At 41.1% G+C, this 24077-nt stretch overlaps 1 protein-coding gene across 1 annotated transcript in view; it reads left to right on the top strand.

Annotated features, from left to right (window-relative positions):
* The window catches only part of RBFOX2 (RNA binding fox-1 homolog 2), a 164377-nt gene that overhangs the window by 117536 nt on the left and 22764 nt on the right, over nt 1-24077 (top strand). Inside the window, exons 4-5 of the mRNA XM_062492129.1 lie at nt 2103-2249; nt 15090-15143. Of these exons, the coding sequence (XP_062348113.1) occupies nt 2103-2249; nt 15090-15143 (201 nt within the window). The remainder of the gene's footprint in view (nt 1-2102; nt 2250-15089; nt 15144-24077) is intronic.

Below are 24077 nucleotides of genomic sequence, written 5' to 3'. Positions count from 1 at the left end.
TAGGGTGTTCTCTCTATAAGCTTGGAGAGCCTTATTGTCATAGAGGTGAGGGAAGGAGAAGAGAGGGAACATGCAGGGGACAACTTTTGGATACTATTAAAATAAAGTTTCTGAATTTTTCCCCAAAAACACATGTTTGGGGGGTGCATGAGTCTTAGACAAATAAAACTACTTCATTCTACAAGGATTCTGCTGAGACCTGTGCAGCTATGGGAAGTCAACATACTTGTCAGGGCAGTATTGCCATTCTTCCTATCATAGATGTTTGATCTGGTTAACATAAATTATGTTTTCTGCTGCATGCACAGCTCTACTGAAATGAAATAGAAAGCTGCTCTGCTCAGCATGGCATGATCCCAGTGCTAACTGTTTGCTTGCTCTTGTCTTTGTATATACACTTGCTTTGTAAGCAATATGCAAGTTCAAGGTCATAGCTTTAAGTGGTATTTCTGGGCAGAAGATACTTTCTTAGTGTTGCAAATTGAGTTTATCTGTGAAGAGATGTTACCAAATATTTGTGAAGTGTTCTATATTAAATGATGTGCAGAGCAGCTTAGCAAGTCCAGTCAGTGTTTGGGAATTGGTGTGGGCAGCTCCCCTCAGACTTCTTTCATATTTGGTACACAAATCACTTATTTAAAAGAGGAAGGAAAAAGGACCCAAACCAGCAAAAACCTCACCCCTACTCTTACATTTTTAAGACCCACATGTTTTCTTGACAGTGCCTTAAAAAGACAGACTCTTAGCAATTACAGTCCTTGCCTTATTGTAGGACTTCTTTTTACTTGATGGATTAAGGAGGAGCTCGGGTTGGCATCTAAAGAGTTGAAATTACACTTAAAAGTGCATCACATGGGTAGTCAAAGCTTGACTCCTGGGAGTCTGAGGCAAGCAGCAGGAGACAGAGTGAGTGGGTGGGTGCTCTTTGAGTACCTTGGCCTGTCAGTGAATGCACTTGGAAAGGGACAAGAGCAATAAAACCGACCAAATTGCAGTCTGCTTTGTTCTGTGGCTCTGAGGTTTTGAGGTCATCATTCTGACTAAAGTGCGAGAAATGCTATTTTCTCATCAAGCCATTTTGCAAAGGGGCCTTGCCTTTATATTTAGTGCTGTGCTCAAATTTTAGCACCTTTCAGTCTAAGATCGCACAAGCGGCTGAGGTTCTATTCCTTACTTTTCTCCTGCCAGTAATCTCTGTGCAGGCATTAGGACTCCCATCTGGCACACAGATCTCCCTTATTCCTCTGCCTGCCTCTTGTACTTTTTCTGTGAAAAATACCCCTGGTGTAGCCCTTGACCTCTCTCTGTCGTGCCAGTGAGCACTTGAGAACAGTAGAACAAATTGCCTTTCTTAGCTGTGGAATTGGTAGCAAAAAGCAGCACTTGGAGCTTTTATAAGTCTTGCAGTGGTGATGAGTGTTTCCTGTTCCTGGGCTCACTTAAATGTAAGCGAAAAGTTAATCAGAGACATCCATAAGCTGTTCCTATATGGATTTTACCATTTAATTATAGATCTTCTTTTGGGTAATATTTCTCTGAAGGGAACTTGACAGAGCAGATGCCGTTTTGCCTTGGGATGCACTTCTGGTATTGGCCCGGTGAAGAGCTGCCACTTCAGCTGTGGGATTTTGATGATTGCATGAACATCCTGCCACATGAGATTAGAGTGGTGGTACTACCTCCCAGCTCCAGGATATAAAAGATCCGTCTCTTCATTAGAGCTTTCACATGGTGGCAGCTGAAGTGAGGAAGAATGGGCTAAAATAGAGAAGCAGTTTAAGAAAACCAAAGACAAATCTACTAAGCTGTAAGGTGATAGGAGAGGAGGGAGGCTGAGATCTCACTAGTGTTTACTCATGGAAAGGGAGGGGAAGAACAACAGATCAATTGTTAAGTGCTGCTGGCTTTATCAAAATAATTGTCAAATACTAGATAGCTCCAGTAACATTTTCAACCCGAATATGGGTATTTCTAACAGTATTCTTTAGTGCTTTTTTCTTTTTCTTTTCCCTCTCCATTTCTAAGAAGGGGTAGACAAGGCACGTGACAGAAATTTGTGTGATTTCCACTGATGCGCACGCTTTTGTCTCTTCTGATTTCAGCAGACAGAAGGAGGGGCACAGACGGATGGACAGCAATCACAGACACAGAGCAGTGAGAATACTGAGAGCAAATCCACTCCAAAACGACTTCATGTGTCTAACATTCCCTTCCGCTTTCGAGATCCTGACCTTCGGCAGATGTTTGGGGTAAGTTATGAGCACCTTTTCAGGCATAGCAGCTTCTTCTTCTCCACAGATGGGACACCTGGTGCTATGTATATGTATGAATGAGAAGCTCTTCCCCCTCAGCTTAGTCAGCACACTGTAATGTATTTGCAGGACTAGGACACTTGGTAGTGTCTAACTTAGCTGGTAAATACACATGAGGGCTATAACAGTGTTCTTCCTATTAAGATGTTCATAGAATCATAAAATGGTTTGGGTTGGAGGGGACCTTAAAGATCATCCAGTTCAAGCACCCCTGCCATGGGCCTGTGCATCTTTTACTAGGTGTGCTTAGAGCTCAATCCAGCCTGGCTATGAACACCTCCAGGGATGGAGCATACACAACTGCTCTGGGCAACCTACAACTTCTCTGAGCAACAATTTTCAGTGTAATGTAACAATTGGTTTGGGAAAAACAAAACAAAATGAAACCTCACCTTATTTCTGAGTAAATGCCAGGATTAAACACTGACTTAATGTATCTCCTGCAAAGGACTGGTTTTCAGCTGCATAGAAACATGTTGAAGTATTTCTTTCCTTGTGATCCATTTCTGTGATGAAAGATGGCTGCAAACAATTTGCTAAACAGTGATTGCATGTGGAAGAGCTAGTGCAGTCTGATGGTATTTTACAGTGTATGTGATATACCTCTGTTTCTTTTGACCACGTAGTTTGGCTTCCCTAATCCTTGGATGCTATTGATGATTCTTGATTTATAAGGTCTTTGAGGAAGCGTTTGTTTGTGACTACACATGGTGACTCATCCCATGTGAACACAGATAAACAAGCTAGATGTCTCATGACCTAACCTTGAGGTGAAGTTATCTGTATGTTATATCATCATCATCACAGATATTTGACTTGTTGATATAATTATAATATGATCCTTGGTTGATGGCGTGTTTCAGACTCTTCAGAAATATTATTATTTATGACGTTAACAGCTGCTGCCTTTATAAGGTGCAGTCCAAAGAATCAAAGTCAGGAAAGCCTGAAGCTCTTGTCATCTTAGGCTTGGAGCATATACCTTGGTCCTCACTTACAGCAGCCACTCCTCCCAATTCTGCAGTGTTTTTGTTTTAGTTATTGCATTACTTGAGCCATCCATGTGGGTGTGTGTGCATACACAAAGGCATACACTCACATGCAGAGTAGTGGTGCAGTATTGTAAATGTGTGTAATTCATGGACTTGAACATTGTAAATGAGAGAAGAATTTGGCTTATCTGTCTGTAGCTTAGACAGTACAAAAGGAATGGAACAATGGTCAAAATGCAGAAAGGCAAGGCTGCTATTGAGAAGGACCTGACCAGGCTGAAGAAATGGGCTGAGGAAAATGTTAATATACTCAACAAGAGTGAATTTCAGGCCTTTCATCATACTTAACATCAACCAGGCCTCCCAGTCCCTTTCTGTTCTCCAGCATCTCATTCTCTAGTCTGTCTGTACATCCAGGGTTGCCCCATTTCAGGTGCAGAATCTGGCACTTGTCTTTGTTGAACTTCATATGGTTAGTGATTATCCAGCCCTCTAATTTGTCTAGGTCTCTTCACAGGGCTGCCCTGCGTTTGATTTATCAATTAGATACTGGGAAAATTTTAGGTTTTTTAGGATGCTGAAATAGTGGAACACATTGCCCAGATGGGTTGTAGAACCTCCATCCTTGAAGGGATCTGTCTTGACTGGAGAGAACCTGGCCAAAAAGATCTCATTAAACCTGCTGTGAGCAGGGGATGCACTAAATGACCTCTGGAGTCAATTCCCAGCCAAAACCATTGATCTGTGATGCTGTTGCAAGAGGCCTGGTTTTGCTTCCATGTTGCTCATACCTTAGATTGTTGTTATACTCTTGATGTCTGTGGGAATGTTTTCAGAATTAAACTCATCTCCTGGCAATCTGTGATTGCTGAACCTTTTGCTCTGCTTTTGTGGTTTTTCTGGCTAGCTTTTTTGCTGTTGCAGGACTGTGCAGTAGGCAGTTCTGTCCAGTTTGGACAAATACTTGCTGAAATCACAGTCAGTTCTTGGACCACCTGCTACAATCTGTATTTATCACATCCTGCTCTGTGCTACAGCTGTTCCCCTCTCCTGGGAGCTGCATTGCTTACATAAATTGTTCCCCATTACTGTCCCTTCTCCTGGGACTGGTGCTTAATTGACAACTAGCCTTTTTCACACTTGTTCACCTCGATGCTTTTCTGCCATGTGTTCCTGGCGTGGGAGACATGGATGAGATGGAAGTGACAAGGACATCCCTGTCCTGGTGACTCTTGCCTATGCTTTGCAGGTTGGGATGGACACCTAGGCAATTTAAATGAGCTGCTGTCCTAAGAAGTGACTTGTAGAAAATGCACCCTAATGACTTGCTTTAAGATTTCCTGTCCGTTTTTGGGCCTATATGGTACCTTTTTATTGCATAGGAGGAATGGGGAATAATGCTTTATAAATTGGTTTCTGATATCCTCTAGTGTTTATTTTTTTCTCTAAACATAATCTCAAGTTCTAGCACACTGATGTGATTTTAACTGGGTAGATTATATATTCCATGTAAAACTTTTTGGTAGTTCACCTGGCCCTTTGGTGAGAGTTATGCCTGCCAGAAGAGTATTCATCTTCTGGGACACAAAACACCCCATGTACCATTTTTCTGTAATAGAGAACTTTGCTACTTCACCAAGGAAATAATGAATGATTCTCACACATCCTCCTCCTTCTTTCAGTGCTGCTTCTCTCAGCATGCTCATAGCCTCAAGCAAGAGAGCATGCTCTCTGAATCCTGCTTGTTTCTATTTCTTTTTCAGGACCAGGATGCTTTCCTTTGGGTGACTCACTGAAACCTACCCTTTCTCCTAAAGGGGACTCATGGTTGTCTGAATCTTCAGCTGTGACTAGGCTGTAACCCCCATCTTCTCCCTCTCCCTTCTGTGTGTCAGGTCACATCTCCTCATTGTCATATATGAGAGACTCAAAATCCTTGCCTGGAGTGATTTTCCCAAGCTACTGTACAGAGAGAGAAATTGGGTAGACAGTAAAGCCGTAGAGGAAGAAATAAATGTGATGGTAGGGAGGGAGTAAAGAAGTCCCCTTAAGGATGGAACAGCATGCGAGAGGTCAGCCCAGTCCTGGGGCACAGAAAATATCTAATGCTTTTGTCCAGACTTGAGTAGAGGTGGACTTGAGACATGTTGTCCCACGTGTGATTAAATGCATATTACATAATGCTTTCTAAACCTGCACCATTTGGCAGAGCTGCAAGTGTAAGGATTTCTTAACAAATACAAATTATTTGGGTTCCAACCATCTCTCAGCTATGTTTCTAACAGGTCCTTGAGATATCCTCAGGAACAGACCAAACATTTCCTTATATATATATATATGCATCTTGCATGGAGGCAAATAATATGGCCTGCTTAAAACAGGTAACATTTACTTTACATTTCATGAGGCCAATGAAAAGACTTCCAGAGAGCTTCTAGAAGGAGTAGGTCATTTTTTAATACACACAGTTCTGCACCCACTGTGGAATAAATCAATAGTTGACCTTGTTCTTGCAGATAAAGAAGAGTTAATAGCTGACCTGAAATCCCACCGTTGCCTAGGTACCGGTGATTGTTATTTGTCTGTATTTGCTTTGTGCAAACAGAATATGGCATCAGGCAGCACTATAAGGAGCTTTAGAAGAGTCTGTTTCTTGGAGTTTAAACAATTGGCAGGATAATTGCCCAGGAAGGTACCTTTAAAAGGGAAGTATTAATGGAAGCCATAAAGTATTCAGCAGCATCATACTGATGACCAAGAAGGCATGATTCCACAGTAGCTGGAACTGTGGTAATAAAACTCAAAAGCATTCTGCACTTCAGGTGAGGAGGAGGAGGAAGTAAATAGCAGTGAATGTGGGTACAAACTTAAGCAAAGAAGCAGGTGAAAAAGGAAATCTGCTGGTCATGGAGATACTGGTGGCCTAAATTTAGAGAACCCATTGTTTTTTTACATGCAAAGATAAAAGGTCTGTATATGGGTACTGTATAAAATCAGGAGGTACTTGTGTATTTTCGCGGAAAAACCTCAAAAAAACCAGCAAAACAGAAAAATCAAACAGGGCAAAAACAACCCCCAGCTGATTGTGTTTGTATTTAAGAGGGGGTATTTTAACCTCCTCAGGTTTTCTACATAATTAATAATAGAGGAGGATGAGACAGTGCTCACTAATATTTAAAAAACAGCAGATCTAGATAAGCTATGTCCAATGATAATAGCCAAAGCAAGGAGCTCCATTATTCATTAGTACTATTTTTTAGCCAATTCTTGTAAGCTATGGGAGTTTCAGAAAGGTGGAATGCTGCCCACCAAGATTCACTATTGAAAAAACATGAAAGGGGTGACCCAAAGAACTAAGAGCTATCTATCTGTATGTTGATCTGAGATAAAAATAATTTTGGAACATTTTAAAGAAGCTGATAAAAACATGTTAGTATCTATTTAGCAGAACTTTGTAATATGCATCTTTGCAGACAAATGCTGTCTTGTCTATTTTGACAAGATTTTACAAAGCAATACGGATACATTGAAACATCACTCAACCAATTGAATTTGTCCAAGTGACCAATTTTTAAGAAAAATAATACATATCTCAAGCACAACTCACATTAGAGGGATTAAAAGCCTCTTTAATGATAGATAATAAAAAGTAATAGTTACTTAGGACATAGCTGTGATCAAGACTATTTCTATTGTCAGGTTCCCCAGGGATCTGTTTCCATTGCTGTCCTGTATCAGCCCATGGAGATGGTACTATTAAAACCTGCCAGTAAGGTTTGAAGTTAAAAAGCTGTTTGAGGAGGAGGAAAGGGACAGATAAGGTTACTGTTAGAGAATGAGTAGAAATGTCTGGTTGACTGATGATAAATCCAACAAAAACGTGTTTGATGCAGCTCGCTGCTGAGTACTAAGTAAATGGGAACTGGTCTGTGCTCTTAAGATTTCTTTGGAAAACACTGATTTGGGAGAGTACTAGTGATTGTTGAAGATTAGTTGCTTCAATAATTCAAAGGGGTTATCAGGTTGAAGGAGGGATGTAATCTTGTTCATCTTCCAAATTGAAGAGACTGTGACTGCATAATTTTATTCAGTTCTGAGATAATTTTAAGACCAAAAGAAGTCAACTAGGACTTGGAAGGTGAATGATTTTTTTAACTTTGTAAGGTGTTAGGCACATTATTTACTCGGCTTGTTAAAAAGAGATATTAGGAAATAAATAATTTCTATTAAAATGCTTATTACATGGGTGATACCTGCTAACAAGGGGTTTAGGTCTTGTTTACAGTCATAAGATTTTCCAGTTCATAGCTGAGATCTAACACAATTACCCTTGATATAAGAAAAAAAAATAATCTAGGCTAATTTAACAATGGAACAACTTGCCAGGGAGAAGAATAGTTGCCATCAGTGTAAAAACAAATTAGCAACTTTTTTTTTTTCAAAATCTTATTATCTGTTTTCTGAGGGACATTTTTGGCTAATGTGTGCAAGGACTCTGACATGGTGGTAGTCATGTTCTCCTACACTGGTGATAGGATGTTTCCTTCCTTTCTGGACTGTCTATGCAGAAGAAAAGTTGATGTTTCCCCTCAACATATTTCTAGTCCTTTCAGCTTTGTGCTGTGATAGTGTCTGTGCTCGTACCTCATGGTTGGTAGCTTCAACCCTTCCCTCTTGTGCTTCAAGAAGCAGTTCTCCTCCCAATATAAAATTGGCTGGGATAGTCTGGTCATTTCTGGACTTTAGGGTTGGATGGACTTTGGAGACTCCTGGTGAAGGTAGAGGCAGGGTTGCACAGCCTGAAAGAGGAAGATTCTTCGGTTCCCAACCTGAATCTTGAGTTGTCTCCACAAAAACAAGCAAGTGGATTGTTTTGGTAGTTAGTATGGATGTCATTGCAGAAAATCTTTGTCTTATCTGTTGTGAGAGCAACAGTACAAGAAGTCAGAGTTGATGTTTCTCAGAATTTACTGTGGTGAAATGCTCTTTGGTTAAGTGTAAGATAAAAATAAGGACTGTGTTGGTGGTGGGTGCAGATGAGGGTGGGTTAACATAGTACAGGCTGTGAATTTTTTCAGACTCTGGCTTCAGATGAAGACCCTGCTTTTTAAAAAACTTGCTCAATCTGTAGCTGCTACTTGTAGACTGTTAGCTCTTTCTGCTGGGGAACATAATCAGCCCAATTGATAAAGGCGTTTTGTGTGTTGTCAGCTACAGCAGTGAAAACCCATAGGTGTTTTCTACAAAGGTGATTATTCTGTCCCATTTAATGAATTTCAGCTAATGAAGTTATTAATAATGTCATTTAGTACAGGTGACAGAAGGGTAGCTTTTTTTTTTACATTGGAAAAGGATGACATTAAGACAGGTAATATTACCCTTTTCCTTCTCTAAGGATAATTCATATCGCTACTGCAAGGTTCTTTATGATGAGTGTTTGTGGTAGACCACTGCTTTGTATGACCCAAGCAACAGAGTTCTGCAAGCTCAGATACTTTTGGAAGCTCTTGCAGCCCTCAAATCTTAGCCTCTGAGGATACATTTTTTCACTTCTCAGTTCCTAGAATATCCTGGTGGATATGATTTCTCATCCTACTTCATTCTTGTGTCAAGAGTGCAAAACATGTCCATAAGCCTACAGTTTGAGGCTAGAGTAAACACAGATTAGACTACAGCTCTTTGTCAGCAAGAATTTGGTAGAATTTTAAGTCTGTATTTGCCAGTAATTTATTGGCAATTTAAGCACAGAAATAATTAGCGATCGACAAGTATTGGCAATAGTAGAAATACTTCTTTTAGTGTTAAGGTAAATAAATAATAGTATGATAGAACAAGAAGCTCTGACCTGCAGGTGTTGATGCATTGGGACCCAAAGTAGGGCAAGAGCACACTTGCTTAATGGGAGTCTGCTTTCTGAGTGGATTGGACACCTGAAGGAGGATATTCTGTCTTCTGGATATCAAGATGTATTTTAGGTTTTTCATCTCCTGGCACTACTGGCCACCAATTGCATGCAACAAGTCCCATGTGCCAGTGTTGGAGAACAAATATTCTGACACAAAGTGGCTTTGTGGCTTTTCTTGTTTCCAAACTGTCACGGACCGTTTTTGTTCTTGCTGGTGTTGGTTAGCGTTATAAGAGGTGCTGCTGATTATATTGATGTGTTTAACCTGGGCGTTTTCTGAAACCACCTTTCAGAAAGGACTTATATGCTCAGTGCTGCTTGAACATTCTTTTTCATCATGGCTATGGTGTGCAGGGGTGCTTGTGCCCCTGCAGCTGCAAGTTGCTCTTGTACTGTCTGTCTTGCTCCAAGGAAGCTCTCTGCTATCAACTTCTGTACTGACCCTCTGCTGGAAGGCAGCCATGGGTGGATCATACATTTATCTAAGATTTTTTTAGATTTTCTTATGAGTTATTAGGAGTATCTGCAGCAAGACTGTGCTGAATGTCATTTAGTAAACAGTACTGTGCTGTAGCTGGATTTAATTGGATAAAAGGCCTGGGTAAAATTACATGGAGTTGTCTTTTATTGACCCAGTTTCATATGGATTCAGTCTGCATGCTAAGCACTCTCATATTGATTTTGGAATGTATGCTGCTTTTGTTGGCATGGGTCCAAGTATCTTTTCTGCAGCATCAGTACCAGGTTACACTGCAGTCACACCTCTGGAGAACAGCACAAAGCAGGAACAGGGAGCTGGAAGTGCAAAACCTGGAAGCTAGACTGGTGTTAAGATCTCTCTCTGGACAATACCCTGCAGTAGTGTTCATTCCCATCTCACTGTTTCATGTGAAAATCTTTTATTTGGGATTTAGAGAACAACAACTGACTGAGAAACTAACTTTGTAATCATGTTTAGTTGTTTGTTTTTTTCTGGGATGGCTGTGGTCTGTAAATCCTGCTAGAAATCTGCGCTGTGTGGCTTCCTGTTAAGAGTCTGGTTTCTCAGAAAATGTGTGTTTTGTTGGGCAACAACTCAACCCTAGTAAGGCCTGCTTGCTGCTTGTTCATTTTCTGTTCACATGGTAAACTGTGGTAGTGCTTTGGTTTATAAATCCTTGATGCTTCCATCTTCCTGTCAGCAAAGCATAGCAGTGTAGCTGGACTGACCAGGGCTGGCCCCATTGCTTGAAGAGATGTGACTCAGATTTGGGTAAGGAAGTTGGTCTGCTGATAGTGTAGTTCTGGCAGACCCCATGCTGCCATAACTAAGCACTGAATAATACACACTATGATGGATCCAGTTGTGCTCATCTGAAAATGTATCCCATGGAGCTGGGACCTAGGGAAAAGACTTTCTCTGTAGCATGGATCTCTCCTGCTTATAAAATGCTCTTGCTCACATACCTCATGGTTTCCTGTACATGATGTCGGTTTCTTGGCTATTTTGAATGTTGACCATCTTTAAAAATGGACTGTGTGACACCTTTGAAGTTTACATAGCTCATTGATCTCATCTCTAAGTGAGTTTTGTAGGGCTAACAAAACTGCTAGGACTTTCGGAGTTTTCTTGTAGGGATGAGGTTGTCACATGATGTCCCTTATTATCTTTTGTTATTCCATGATTTCTAGAAAATTTGCCTTGTACTCCCTGTTGTTTGCATCTTTAGGATTAAGTTATTTGTCTGGCACATTTTGGAGGTGATTTTGAAAGCTCTAGACAGGGGCAGGAGTCAGGGCCAGCTGAAACAGAGCATACAGGAGGGGCCCTACCAAATTGTCAGTGCCTCGGAAGACAAAAGCTTTCTGTGCCAGATCTCTCAAATTTATTATGTTTGATGTAGCTGTGGTCTCAGCTGGAAAAATCTGTTGCCTTCATGACATCTGTGTGAAAAGAAATACACAGCATGCATGTCTTTCCTTGCACAATGTCCCACATCTATGATAAGGTAGATCATGTTCAAGCAAGATTAGTTTCTGGTTGTAACTCCTGTCTATTCATACCTTTATGCCTCTTAAAAACTGTTACTTCCAACACTCCCTGCTACCATTGTAGAGGGTCTGATTCTCAATTACCCACTGTACTAAAAATGCCTGAAAGCTTGTCAAATTCACTCCGGGGAAGAGACCATTAAGGTAAAACAAGATTCTATAGCTCCTTTGCCATGGCATGACTGGAATAGCATGTGTGTGTATATCTTCCCATCATATGGCATGTGTGTGAGCAGTTCATGGAGGTGGCTTCTAACACGACATGATATGGTGGGGAATGCTGGCCTCTTGGTCACATTTTCTAAATCATGGTGGGGAGCATTGGAGATGGGTAGTCCTGCAATACCTTCTACAGAGGCTGTGCAGAGTTCTTAGTAGAAGTTCTTGGTAATCATTGAGTGAGCCAATCAGGTCTGTGAGCACAGTGATTCATGTCTTCAAGGTTAGATATTAGAGGGTTAGTCCTCATGGATGACTTAAGCATGGGGCTTGTTTTGTTTAGCATGTCCCTGTGTCTTTTGAAAAATACAAACATGCCTGTTTGAAAAAAATTATTATGAGGGCACTTGGTGTTGACCCTTGTATTTAGATGGCCTACCATTTCCTGTACAAAAATGGTGACCTTTCACTAAGGAGCTCTTAAAACTTCGATTGTTTGCCATAGACTGTTGACATTTGGTAGGCGAAACACCATCGGAGAACAAAGTGCCTTTTATGTTCCGCTAAATTAGATTCAGCTTTGAAGGAGTTATAAACTGTTAAAATGAACTAGTTCTTTTTTTCCTGTTTTCATTCTTCAGGAAAATTCTGGCATGCTACCAAAAAAAAAGTGCCTTCCAGTGCTGGGACCTGCTGTAACCATTGCAGCAGTGGGGACAAGAGACGTCATGTTAGGAGTTGTGGCAGTGGCTGCAGCAGAGCCTTGGAGAGCCCAGCACATGTCCTTCTGCCTCACAGCCCTGCTTTCTTTCAGGGAATTTTCATGGAGCAGGAAGCCCCTCCCCAGCAAACCTCCATTCAGCAGTCAGCCCCCATTGTGTCTGCTCTTCTCTCCCAAGAAGGTCCTTCCCTCTTGCCTCTTCAAACACCCACAACTCCTGGGCAGAAAAGAGATTGGGGTGCGGGCATGGGTGGTTGTAGCCCATTGCAGTAGATGTCAAGCCTGTGTTTGCTGTGACCAAAGGCTGTTAATTCTGTCATCTAGGAAACTATGTACCTCCATATCTCCTAGGCAGGGAGGACCATGTCACCTCTGGTAGAGCTAGGTCAGACCTCTCGCATTTGGTGTCACTGCCGGCATTCTGTCAGCCACAAGAAATTAAACACACAGGACAGGGTTTCCCATTGGTGTGGAAGCCCTGCACGGGGAGCTCAGCCCAGTGGGGCTGGCAGGCAGCACTGGCAGCAGTGCCTGAGGATCCAGGCCCAGCCGGGTGTGCAGAAAGGGCAGGATGGCGTGGCACAATTGTGTGCCAGAAGCCGTACAGTTTGTTCTCTTTCAAGATGATTCTAATGAGGTAGAAAATGGTGATTTTTTGGTGGCTTTGAAGATTCTGAAAATAATTTTGGCATTTGCATTTATTGAGAGCCTGGCTGCTTCAGTGTTTGTGGCAAGGCTAGGCAGCTGAGCTGATCTGACAGGGGACAGATCCTGCTCTCGGGCAGGGTGTGCTGCTTTCTGCTCCCTTTTGCTTCTTTAAGCTGTAATGCTCACTGACCCTTCAAGCCACTTCAGATCAGTAAGTTGTCAGAACCTTTGTATGTATTCCTTTTCTTGGGCTGGGTTTTCACAGGATTGCTGAGCTGTATCAATTTATCTGCAGGTGAGAATGAAAACTGAGACCACCTCTGGAAGGCTGGTGAGACCAGACAAGGAAGGACAAAGGAGCAGGGACAGCCCTTCAGCAGCCACAAGCTGCTAAGTTGGTTCAGCCCCAGTTGTGTAATGATGCTGAGATAGTCTACCAAGAAAACAATCATGACTGATTCCTTTCATGGCAGTACCAAAGCTGTATCCAACAAAGACAACAAAAAGCAATCAACGGTTAATCTCCTTTATTGACAAGCCCACACCAACTGTGGGATAGAAATAGAAAATGTATTTTAGCTGTGATTGGCAGAGAAGCGGTCAAAAGAGGATCCAGCATGGATCAAGCCTAAGCTGCTGAGATGTTGAGGTTTCAAGGAAGATGCATGTTTACATTACCATTATTCAAACTTGAACAACATAAGATGTTGTGTGTTCAATTGTTCTTGGGATGAATAGAGGATCAAGTATTGTCCTTAAACAATAGAACAATAAAAACAACATCTGTGAACCAAGTTCTCCTTTTTAAGAATGGAGAAGGCAAGCAGACAGAAAAGATAGCTAAAATTGTTGGAAGTGTTTTGTTTGCTTGCAGACAGTTGTGGAATACTTGTTCAAGGGACTTGGCAACTTTTTATTGCTTAACATATTCAGAGCCTCTCCTCAGCCATCATGGCTGTCTGGTGTAAATGTTCCAGGTTTTCAAATCTGGCCACAAGCCTTTCAAGAAGGACACCCACAAAATGAGTATTATACCCATTTGACTCTGAATACAACTGTTAAATAATAAGAAAAAAGGGCAAATACTATTTTAAGAATGCTGGGCAAAGGGGAGAATGTCCCAGTGCCTGGACTCTGTGTTCATCATGTTTTTAAACTGTGAAACCATCCTTTATTTTCTTGCTGATCCTTTCTTCATTTGCTATCAAACCTATATGAAAACCATGTTGATGGAAGCTTTCCTAAATGACAGGATAGGAAAAAACTGATGTGGCATTTGTCTGAGTGCAGTACATGAGTATATGTCTCTGGAATGAAGACTACTCCATACACACTCCTAAAAATGCCATCTGGACCTGTCTTTCCAGTTTGGAAATAGAGCACTGACACTTCTGGAGGACAGAGAACTGTGGGTCTCCATTGAAGTGGTGATTCTTTTACCTCTAGACTATTGTTTTGAGTCTGGCTGCTTCAATAAAATATTTTAATATGTTCCTAGCAGCGAAAGACGTAAGCCATGCATGGTTCCATCGAGGTGGTAAATCTCCTCCTCTCCTAAATAGGGAGCTCTTTGGAGCCCTTTCACTGCAGAGTCCTCCTTGGGGTCTCCAGGCTGAGGCAGATGTCAGAATCCTATTACATGTAATAAGCTTGCATAGGTTGTTGACCACCTATTATATCACAGGTTGAAGTTGAATGATCTTTTTCTGAAAAACAAACTGTTGGGAATTTTCCATTTTCATGGTTTCTGAATCTGCCATCAATTGTTTTCAAGGCTTGGAGTTTTGGAAAAAAAAAGGAAGGAAAGAAGCTTTAGTGTTTGAAATCCCTGAGGCTGGGAGTCTTATGTTACTATCCCTTTGAGAAAAACATCACTGTTAAGTTTCTCTTTGTGATAACCACTTCTGGAGGAAGCTGAAATGCTGAATTATATGTGAGAAATGTTGTTGGATATCTGAGATGAAATCATAGAAGCATGTCTTAGATGAAATAGTAGAATGAGGAAAGGAAGAACTGTTTAGATTAACGGGGGAAAGATGAGTTTCCTAAAATCCCTAAAACTCTTCTGGAGATGGTTTTTTTTTTTTTTTTTTAAACTTTGGAGTTTTGTGAGAAAACCTGGTGTTTGTGACCAAGACGACCTGCATGTCTGAAGCCAGGAGAATTGGGTCATGTCACTGGAATTTTATGCCTCTGCCTGTATGCTAGAAATGGAAATATTCTCACCTACCTTCTTGCACTAAGGCAGCTCCTGCAAAAGGTAGGGAAAATGGACCACCAAAAATAAATCCTTTTTCTTCTTTTCCCTTGTCTCTCTGCAGCAATTTGGCAAAATCCTTGATGTAGAGATAATCTTTAATGAGCGTGGCTCGAAGGTAAGTCCTGTTTCTGTACCCGCTTCTCTTGTTTTGATTGCAGAGTTAAAGGCAGTTCATTGCCTAGAGAACATATTCTGTGGAGATCAGCAGGAATTAGTGTGATGGGGGAAGGGAAAAGCTATTTTGGGGACTGTCTCCTGTTCCCTCTTACTCGAGATTCTGAGCATGGTCATTTCTGGGCAGCATGTACAAATGCTCAGAGACACTCCTGTCTGTGGGATCAGGTTCCCCAGCCTTTTGAACAAACAGGGACTCAGTCAGCTGAGCCTCCATACCAACCTGTTCCCATTGCTTTGGCAATGGCTGCCCTGTGAGGAAGGCAGAATAAGGTAAAACAGCTTTGCGTGGTGGGAGACCGTAAGAACAAAAACTAAACTCCCCCCCATCCCTGCCATTTTCAATGGATTCAAATATTTGCATTCAAATATTTCTGTAGAGAAACTGTCATATCTCATACGTGAAAGGATTTTATTTACTGTTTTGCAGACTTACTTGGCACTTCTGACGTACTGACCTTTCACATTTGAGATATTTGGTGCTTTAATGGAAGCATCCTCATTCCACTTGCCCTGCCCCATGTGGACCTCCCCCACAGAATTTGCATTCACACTCCTATTTTCTTCTTACAGATATATTAAGAGGCAAGTTTTGTTCAGGGTTTATGGTAATTTATATCTCTGGAGATGAGGTTTCAAATGTTGCCCAGGTCAGCTGCAGAGAGATTCAGTGATCTCTGTCCTAATTGGCAATTGGTTCTCATCACGTAACCAGTATCACTACAATGACAAATTGCTGTGATTCTCTCTCTGCCCAGGAGGTTCAGCACTGGAATAGCAGGGAGTTTTGCAGGTCAGGAGTGAGGTGCATTGCCAAAGCTCTATGGGGGAAGCTTGCACAGTGCATGTCTATACTCTGCTTGACTTAATCAATGCTAAGATTCCCATTTTCAATTAAAACAAAATTTCCCTCCTCCTCACACACACGTGTGTGCACATGTGTGCATGCACACAAAAGGTTTTGAAGTTGCAATTCAGCTAAGCAGTTTTGGTTTAGAGTCTATGCCTTTTGCTTTGGATTTGAGGTCCACAGTTTTTATGGTGGCCTCTTTGCTTCAACATATATTCTGGGGTATGTTCATGCTCGGAGCCCTCTGCAAATTTCCACCCATGTTGCCCAAGATGCCTTCTGAAATTCTTCAGTCCTGTATTATCTGGAAACCAGAAAGCCATTAATCTGTATACAAAATGTATGAAGTTTTGCCCTTTCCCCTCTTCCTCTCTTTCTACTTAATACCATGATTTTATTTTGTTTTTTTTTTTTTTTAACAAGACAGTCTGAACAAGTAAATGCCTAATATGGTTTAGTTAGTTTTACTTCTCCACATGGTTAAAAATCTGTATGCTTTACCAAAACAATCAACTGTGCTGAATTTGTAAATATTTATTCCGCTCTCTGCTGTTCTTTTGATATTTATAGGCCAAAGCTACCTGTGAATTATTCTTGATTTTAGTCATTAGTGTTTGGTTTTGATAATAGCCTCTGGCCTCTATCAAATCCTTACTTGTTCAGATATAACTGCAAAAGAAAGAACAAAAGAAAACCTGGCCTGGCAAAATGTTCTTCATATCTCACTGCCTGTGCTTTCCAGGGCACTGTTTTCCCTCTTCACACATGAACTTCACCCTCTCTCTCCCATCCATACAGCCCTGTGTATTAAATGCCCACGGCTGACCTTTCCCTTCTAGGCAACATTGGCATTGAAGGCTTTTCTGTAAAGACTGGATTTATGACTGTGAAAAGTATCTTTTTTGTGCTGTTGCTAAAGCCCAAGGCTTCTGGTTTTCAGTTAAAACGAAAACTATTGCTGAAGAGTTCCTTGATGAATGTTACCCTGAATCCTTAATAAATATTTGAAAAAAAGCCCCAAAAAACAGATGTTCTTCTAGTCTTTATTAACCATGCAGTTTTCTACTGCTTTTTTGTCATCTTGTAGCAAAAAGCAGTTACAAAACTGGTAGCCTGTATTGAGAGATGTCCAGAATCTGAACAGAATTAGAAAACAGCCAGAGTTATTTCATGGTATCTTTGCATCCTTCTCACCCAAAATAATTCCTCTTCTAAAAAGAATGCAAGATTCTTCCTGCTTAGCATGAAAATGGGAGGCCCCAGTGTTTGAGTGGGGTGTAGCTGCACGAAGCACCTGGTATTCACATAATAATGGAAAAACAACAGTTTGGTGATCTGATGGTGAAGCAAAGGAAATGGATCTTTCTGGAGGCCACTCACTCACTCTTGGGTTCTTCCTCCACCTTAGGAAAAAAATCTGAATGCATTTTCCTGCCCTGTGGTTTCCATTCTAATCTAATGATATGAAACCTCTCTCTCTTCTTCTCCTCCTCTCTCTTGGGAATCCGAAAGCAGATGCTCCTGCTGCCTGCCTTGTGCTGTGTTCTCAATGCTCCCTTCCCTTCCCTGGGTTCCTAAGGGTTCTAGTGTTTTGTTTATATGTTTTGTAAATATTTTAAAGGTACAGTGGTAAATCCCAAATTGCCCTGGGTTTGCCCCCACCCAGTGTAAGATGGGGTTGAGCAGCGCTTTGTCCCCACCAAGCTGTGGTGGGAGAACTCTACTGGGATCGCTCCACTGCTGGTCAGTAGGAGGGACTGGAGGGAACATTCAGGTAGCATTCTTCATTTTGAATCCACCTGAGATGACCAGGCAGTTTTCTTTGACAGCCTGGGGAAGCTCTCTCAAACTAGCTGCATGTTCAGGATCTCTGTGTGCTGACAAAGTTTGGTGACCAAAGAGAGAGCTGAATGTGTCCATCACAGCTGCCTTGCACCTCGGGTTCTTTCAGAAAGAGTATTTGTTGACTTTCTTTATCACAGCAGCATAGGAGGCAGTTAATGAGTTTTGCTGATTCTTCTCTCAAAGCAATGTGAGTTCTTGTTTTGTAACTCGCTTTCTTCACAGATTCAGTCTGTTTAGTAGGAATATAGTGGCCCTGGTAGACCTCACACTGATACTGCTTTACTGTATGTGAGAAACAAGATAAAAACTTTAAGCATGCCTTGAATTGCATTTTGTTTTCTTCTTGTTTAATAGAATAATGTCAGTCTTCCCTTGGTGTTTAGCTTTTTTGCTTGCTTCCAGGAAACTAGCTGTTTGTTTCATTTATCCTGTTTACCATTACATTTCTAGCTCTGACTGGAACAAGTGCCTTTAAATAGCATTCTGCCCATGGTTGCAGTTTACCATGTACTTCACTGAACCGTGAATAAAACACCTCCAGAGGAAGTCGAGAGGATTCCTGCTCCTTTTGTTAGTGGAGATGCATCCTCTAGATGTGTATTTTGCCACTGTTGTGCTGAATCGAACAAGTGGACTTATTTGCAGAATTAATGCAGTCTGCCTGTGTAATGAGTACCCTGTGGCATTTGTAAAACTGCAGGGGAAGGTAATCCAAGCTCTCTGCTCACCAGCTATGTACCATTTGGCATCCCAAGATGTGCCCTCAATGACATTCGGAGACCAGCAGTACATAAGCACACAGCAAAATGTTGCCTGAATGGGGAGCAGTTTTTTGGGGGTTTCTTTGGGTAGCTTTTTAAATTGTAAGAATTCATATTAGTGCAGAGGAGCTCATGGTTTCAGGATACTGTAAGTCTGTCTCTCTCACTGATTTCCACTTGGGAGACTCAGATGGCCAAGTTCTTGTATAAGGCTATAGTGACTAGAAGTGCTTCACATTTATTTTAAAAATTGGTTGTATAGTGGGTTACGAGGGAAATTGCACCTGTAGGTGTTTGGATTTATGTAAGTAAACCTATGCTAACTAAAAACTTGTGTGGAAGCTGTGTGGATTTTTAAGTTTGCAGCTTTTAACTGTAGGTTAAGATAAGAATGTGAATATAATTTTGGTAATGGTGCCTTAAAGATTGTAAGTTTGCATGTGCATTTATTTCTTCTTTAAACTGATTAGGTGCTTTGAGTTGAGCCAGTCTTGTTCTGGACTAGTTTCCAGTCTAAGTGGAAGGCCCCTTATTGCATAAAATGAATTAGAAATCTTATTTTCATTTTAATTCTATTTTTATAATTTTTTTGTTCAGATTTCATCAGTTGAGCCAGAAATGCAAACAGTGTTATTAATGCAATGAGGTTGAAAAACAAATTAAGTACTGGTGAGCAGTGTCACTTTCTCAGGTAATCTCTTTAGGATGCCAGTGGCATGCAGGTGACATGACGAGTGTCCCTTTATCCTAGTTCACTGGTTTCAGGCCTTGAAGTTTGCAGTACTGAACTAAACAGATCAATTAGTCCATACACTGAACTGATTTATTTAAACTTGAATTTCAGGCTGAAGTTTATGGTTTCATAGTATAAGCTGATATACTGCTCCTGTGGGAGTGCTTTTTCAGCACTGCTCATTTTACTATCTAGGTGCTAAATTAGCAAGACACTGATGCAGCAGGGAGAGGAATGAGCTTGTCTTCAGCCAATTCAGCCTGTTGAATTCACAGACCATGCAGAGAGATCCAGGATCAGTAGATGACTGGGGCCATGAAGCCCCTGTCCTGATCTGGCTGGAGTTGCTCTGAAGCCTCAGGCTTTCACTGCCCAGCAGGGCAGGCTGGGCTCCTGCTCCTCGCTGCTGGCTTCTGCCCCCTCTGCTGTTTTGATTGTAGAAATGATAGAGCTTAAAAATAGCCCTGCAGGATTTTTGGAACGTGCTCTTAAATTTTTTTTTTTTAGTCAATTTAATTCCTGCATCTGACTCACCAGATTGCACAGGTACATGGACAGGTTCTACATGTTTATGTGCCTTAATGCAAAGCATGGCACGGGGGCTGGGAGCTGCTGAAATGGTGGCAGCTTGGTTTACACAGATGCTTTCACCAGCTTGAAGAGTGCATTTGTGTGTGTGACTTCAATAATTTCTTTCTGGGTTTTGTGCTGTGTTGCTGTTGGTGCATTCAGTCCTGCTCATCTCAGGTGGATTATAGCTAAAACCCTCCTACTCTTTCCAAATGCCTTGGAAGCAGGTAGCCTAAACTGCTGCCTCTGGCCATTTTTTTCAGGCTTCTAAAAGTTTATTATGGAAATAAGGGGTGGGGAGGGGAAGAAAGAAAGAAAGAACTTGGTTAGGAAGCAGCACAGCAGCAGATGTCAGCAAGGCTGGTTGCTGGCTGTGTGCTGCAGTGGTACAAGGCAAAGACGCTGCTGAGGTGACTGGTCTAAACTCCATGACGAACGAAGGGTTAACAATGCATGGATTTCAAGGGGCTCTGTTTAGTTTTCTTTGGTTTTATTTTTTTTTATTTTACTTTATTTTATTTTTGTTGTTGTTTTTTGTTTAATTTCTGTGTTCTGGCCACACCCAGGAGAACCGTCTGGTTTTGATTTCTCCCTTTACGGTTACATGGTAAATTTTCTTTCTCATTCTTCAGAGATGGAAACGTTCAAATACTATATATATATATATATATATACACATTTATTATTTTATTTCACTGCTCATCATGTTGCTTGTTATTTATTGCAGAATCTGAGGCCAGACTAAAAGGGTGACAGTTACTCGGTCTCTTCAGGCCCTTTCAGTAAACCTTTGGGTAAAAAGGGGTTAGTCTGGTACTGCAAGTTACTCACCAGTCCTAAAAGTGCGTGTTGGAATTAAGTGTTCGCTGGGTTAAACTTACTTTCTTCATGGGAGAAGTTCATGGCAGTTGCTGGTTGGGAGGAATTGTTGAAAATTTCAGCCTTGTTATCATTACAGCATTATTAAACTCTAATTATGTGTATAATCTAAATTTTAGAAAACCTGAGTAATTTTTTCATCCAGGATCTTCCTTTCCTCTGGCTCCATACCTATTAATATGGAGCAATCCAGTACCTGCTATAAAGCTAAGCTAGTAAATATTGGATACCTGCCCCATCTTTTTTTTTTTTTCTTGCTTTGTTTCTTTTTTTTTTTTTCTTTCAAGGTCAAGACAACCTTGCTGAGGGAAAACTGATAACTGTTTGTTGCATATGTATTTAGGTACAAATTAATCCCTATTCTTTACAGGTCATCTGTGAGAAGGAATAAAAAATATATGTATGTTCTTTTTTCTCTCCCACTCAAAAGAATGTGTGTGTATATATATCTATTTTCTAGCTTTTAAACTTAGAAATAACAAAAATATCAAGTGTGGCTCACCTGTTTTTCCTGATGAAAATTTGAATGTCTAAGAGATGCATTAATATGACAAACCAAGAGGACACAAATACTAGCTGCCGTAGTGAACTATGTAAGGCATTAATTCAGCATTTACATTAAATGGTGCTCAACAAAGAGTTGCACAAGCTAAGGGCTGATCTGTCAATAAAATATGGTTAATTAGTTATGTTGTTCTGAATCAGATTAATTCTGGTTTCATTCACGTTGTTAATTGTATTCATATAGCTTGCATGTGGATTGTACGCTGCCTTGAGTTAACTTAATAAAAATACTGAAAATTCCTACTCAGTTTAAAGATATTTAATGATAATGTAGTTTTTTCAAATCCCATACAGACTTTACTAATTGCAAACAGATGTGAATTAAAATAGTCTTAGTTTGGTTCTAGCCTGCACAGATTAATGTCTAAAAAATTACTTTCCATCTGCACTCCAGCTTTCAGTTCACATCATCACTGAAGACATAAATTTCATTTGGTCTCCACAGGCTTGTCTAGAACAAACAGAAATTTTAATGCAAAAAGAGAAGAGGGAAATAGAGATTCCTGTTGTAGTCCTTACCTCCCCTCCTCCCCAACCTTTAAAAGATGTTTTTTCCCCATTATACAGAACCAGAGGGAAGGGTGTTGCTCTATTCCTCAGGCTTACCTTTCTCTGTAGTGGCTCTTTGAAACAGACACAATACCCTATACCTTCATAATCAGCTTTGTTGTTGCACCCCCTGCATCCCCCCTCAGTTCTCTGCAACATATTTTACAGTTATATGCAGTTGGGCTGTTTTATTAGCCTCTATATCTTGTAGCTCTGATTTTAATTCTTTTAAACAGGGAACTTCTATGCAGTTCTGAAAAAGGCATCAGTTTGTTATTTATATAGCTCTTTATTTATAGCTGGAGAAATGAAATTATCTGAAGCTTTAGGTTATTGGGTTGGAGCCCAAAGGAGTGCTTTCGTTCATCTCAGTATTGCAGTGCTTGGCTAAGATCCTTTATTATTGCTGTTTGGGGAGGGGGGTGGGGGGGAAAAGCAAACCTTCCCCTCCCTCCCCCTCCTCAAGCCCAACAACCACCATGCTGTGTTTTACAATTTGTAGCAGTTTTGTGCTGGCAACCTAGCTGTGGATGATAAAGGCCAGCTTGTCACTTAAACAGCTTGGGTTGTTTAAGATTAGTATTGTAAAGACCTTTAAAAAGCACTTGAAGAATAATGGCTTGCTTGTGTCTCATTGCTAACAATGCCTAGAAATCAAGATGCTATCTGTGTTTTGGGCTGTCCAGTCCAAATACATACTGACCCCAAGGTGCATGGAGGAGGTTGGTGGCTAGCATGCCCCTTCCCTCATAGCCATAGCTGTAGATCACTCTCATCACCTCACTCTTCAATTAGCATTGGGAGGGAGTTTCCACTGCCCCAAATGCAAGCTTTGTTGCTCTGCTCCTGAGGGTACTGGAGCCAGTGGAGGTTACTCTCTGTACATTAAAGCAGTATTTGCTTTATACCAAGCCACAGGAGACAATTATTGCTGTTGTTAAGATATCCTGAAAGCAGAATGTAACAATGCTTTTTGTTTGGGTCTACTCTCTCTAATGGCATGAAGAGTATTGCATCACAGTTGTCTGTACTAAGATGCCATTTGCTCGTAGTTAAAATCCTAATTCACTTTGTCATGTTGGCTTTCCCTTAATGTCAGTGCACTCATCTCTGTGGAAGGAAGCATAGTCTCCTACCCTGCCCTGTTACACTACTGCATGAGCTGACAGCACCATGAGCACGTGTAGGACAGTCGTGTGTTGCTTGTGCCTTCATGGGAGTGCTAAACCTGAATTTGTCTAACTAAAGTGACATTTTGGCAGTTGTTGAACCTTAGTGGTTGCTCCAAGAAGGTCATTTCAGTTTTTCTGGAAATTTCGTGGTCTAACTAGGCACAGATATGTTGCCATCCACAGCACAGAGGTTGCCATCTCAGAACAAAGCTGAGTAAGGTGGGTAGCAGGGTGGGAGGGAGAGGTAACAGAGGGTCAGCAGTGTCATACAAAACCTGCCTTGACCAATGAATCAGTATTTAGGTGCTCAGATTCACAGTCAAGTCCACCACAGTACTCAGAGTTAAGAATATTTTGGAGCTACAGTATGTGGTACTCTAAATCTTCACGTTAATTATGCTTATTTTATGGTGCCACCTAGAAGCCCTGCTTACTTTCAGGGCCCCACATATCACTGGGGAAGTTACAGGCTTAGGAGTAGACATGAGCTGTGCCCTGAAGAGCTTACAAGGGATGCTTTACAAAGAGCCCTTCCTCTCAACAGTATTCTAAGGTAGGTAATTATTACTGTCTCGATTCTACAGGTGGGAAAAGCAAGGTTCAGTGTTTGATTTGCCCAAAGCTTTGCAGAATTCCTGGTGCCAGGCGTGAGCTCAGATCACTGCTGACTCTCACATAGTTTTTCAAGAGAACAATGTGCTCTTTGATGTCCTGTACTGTGTCTAGGGTGGGCAGGGGTCCTGCAAAATTTGTGTGTTCATTAGGAGGGGAGAGAAGCTCCACTTGGGCTTGCCCAGCTTGCCTATGTCAGAGCAGGGTTTAGTGTTTTTAAACAAAAAAAAAAAACAAACCAAAACAAAATGAAAAATTGTCTCGAGTAACTTTGTACTTCTTTTTTGGTCTGGCCTCAATTGCTTTTATGTTTTTTCTTTTTTTTAAATTACTCTTATTA

The sequence above is a fragment of the Cinclus cinclus genome, chromosome 4, assembly GCF_963662255.1.
Source record: "Cinclus cinclus chromosome 4, bCinCin1.1, whole genome shotgun sequence".
In the NCBI taxonomy this organism is placed as follows: Eukaryota; Metazoa; Chordata; class Aves; order Passeriformes; family Cinclidae; genus Cinclus; species Cinclus cinclus.
The sequence above is the reverse complement of the archived record's forward strand: the minus strand, read 5'-3'. Positions and strand labels throughout refer to the sequence as shown.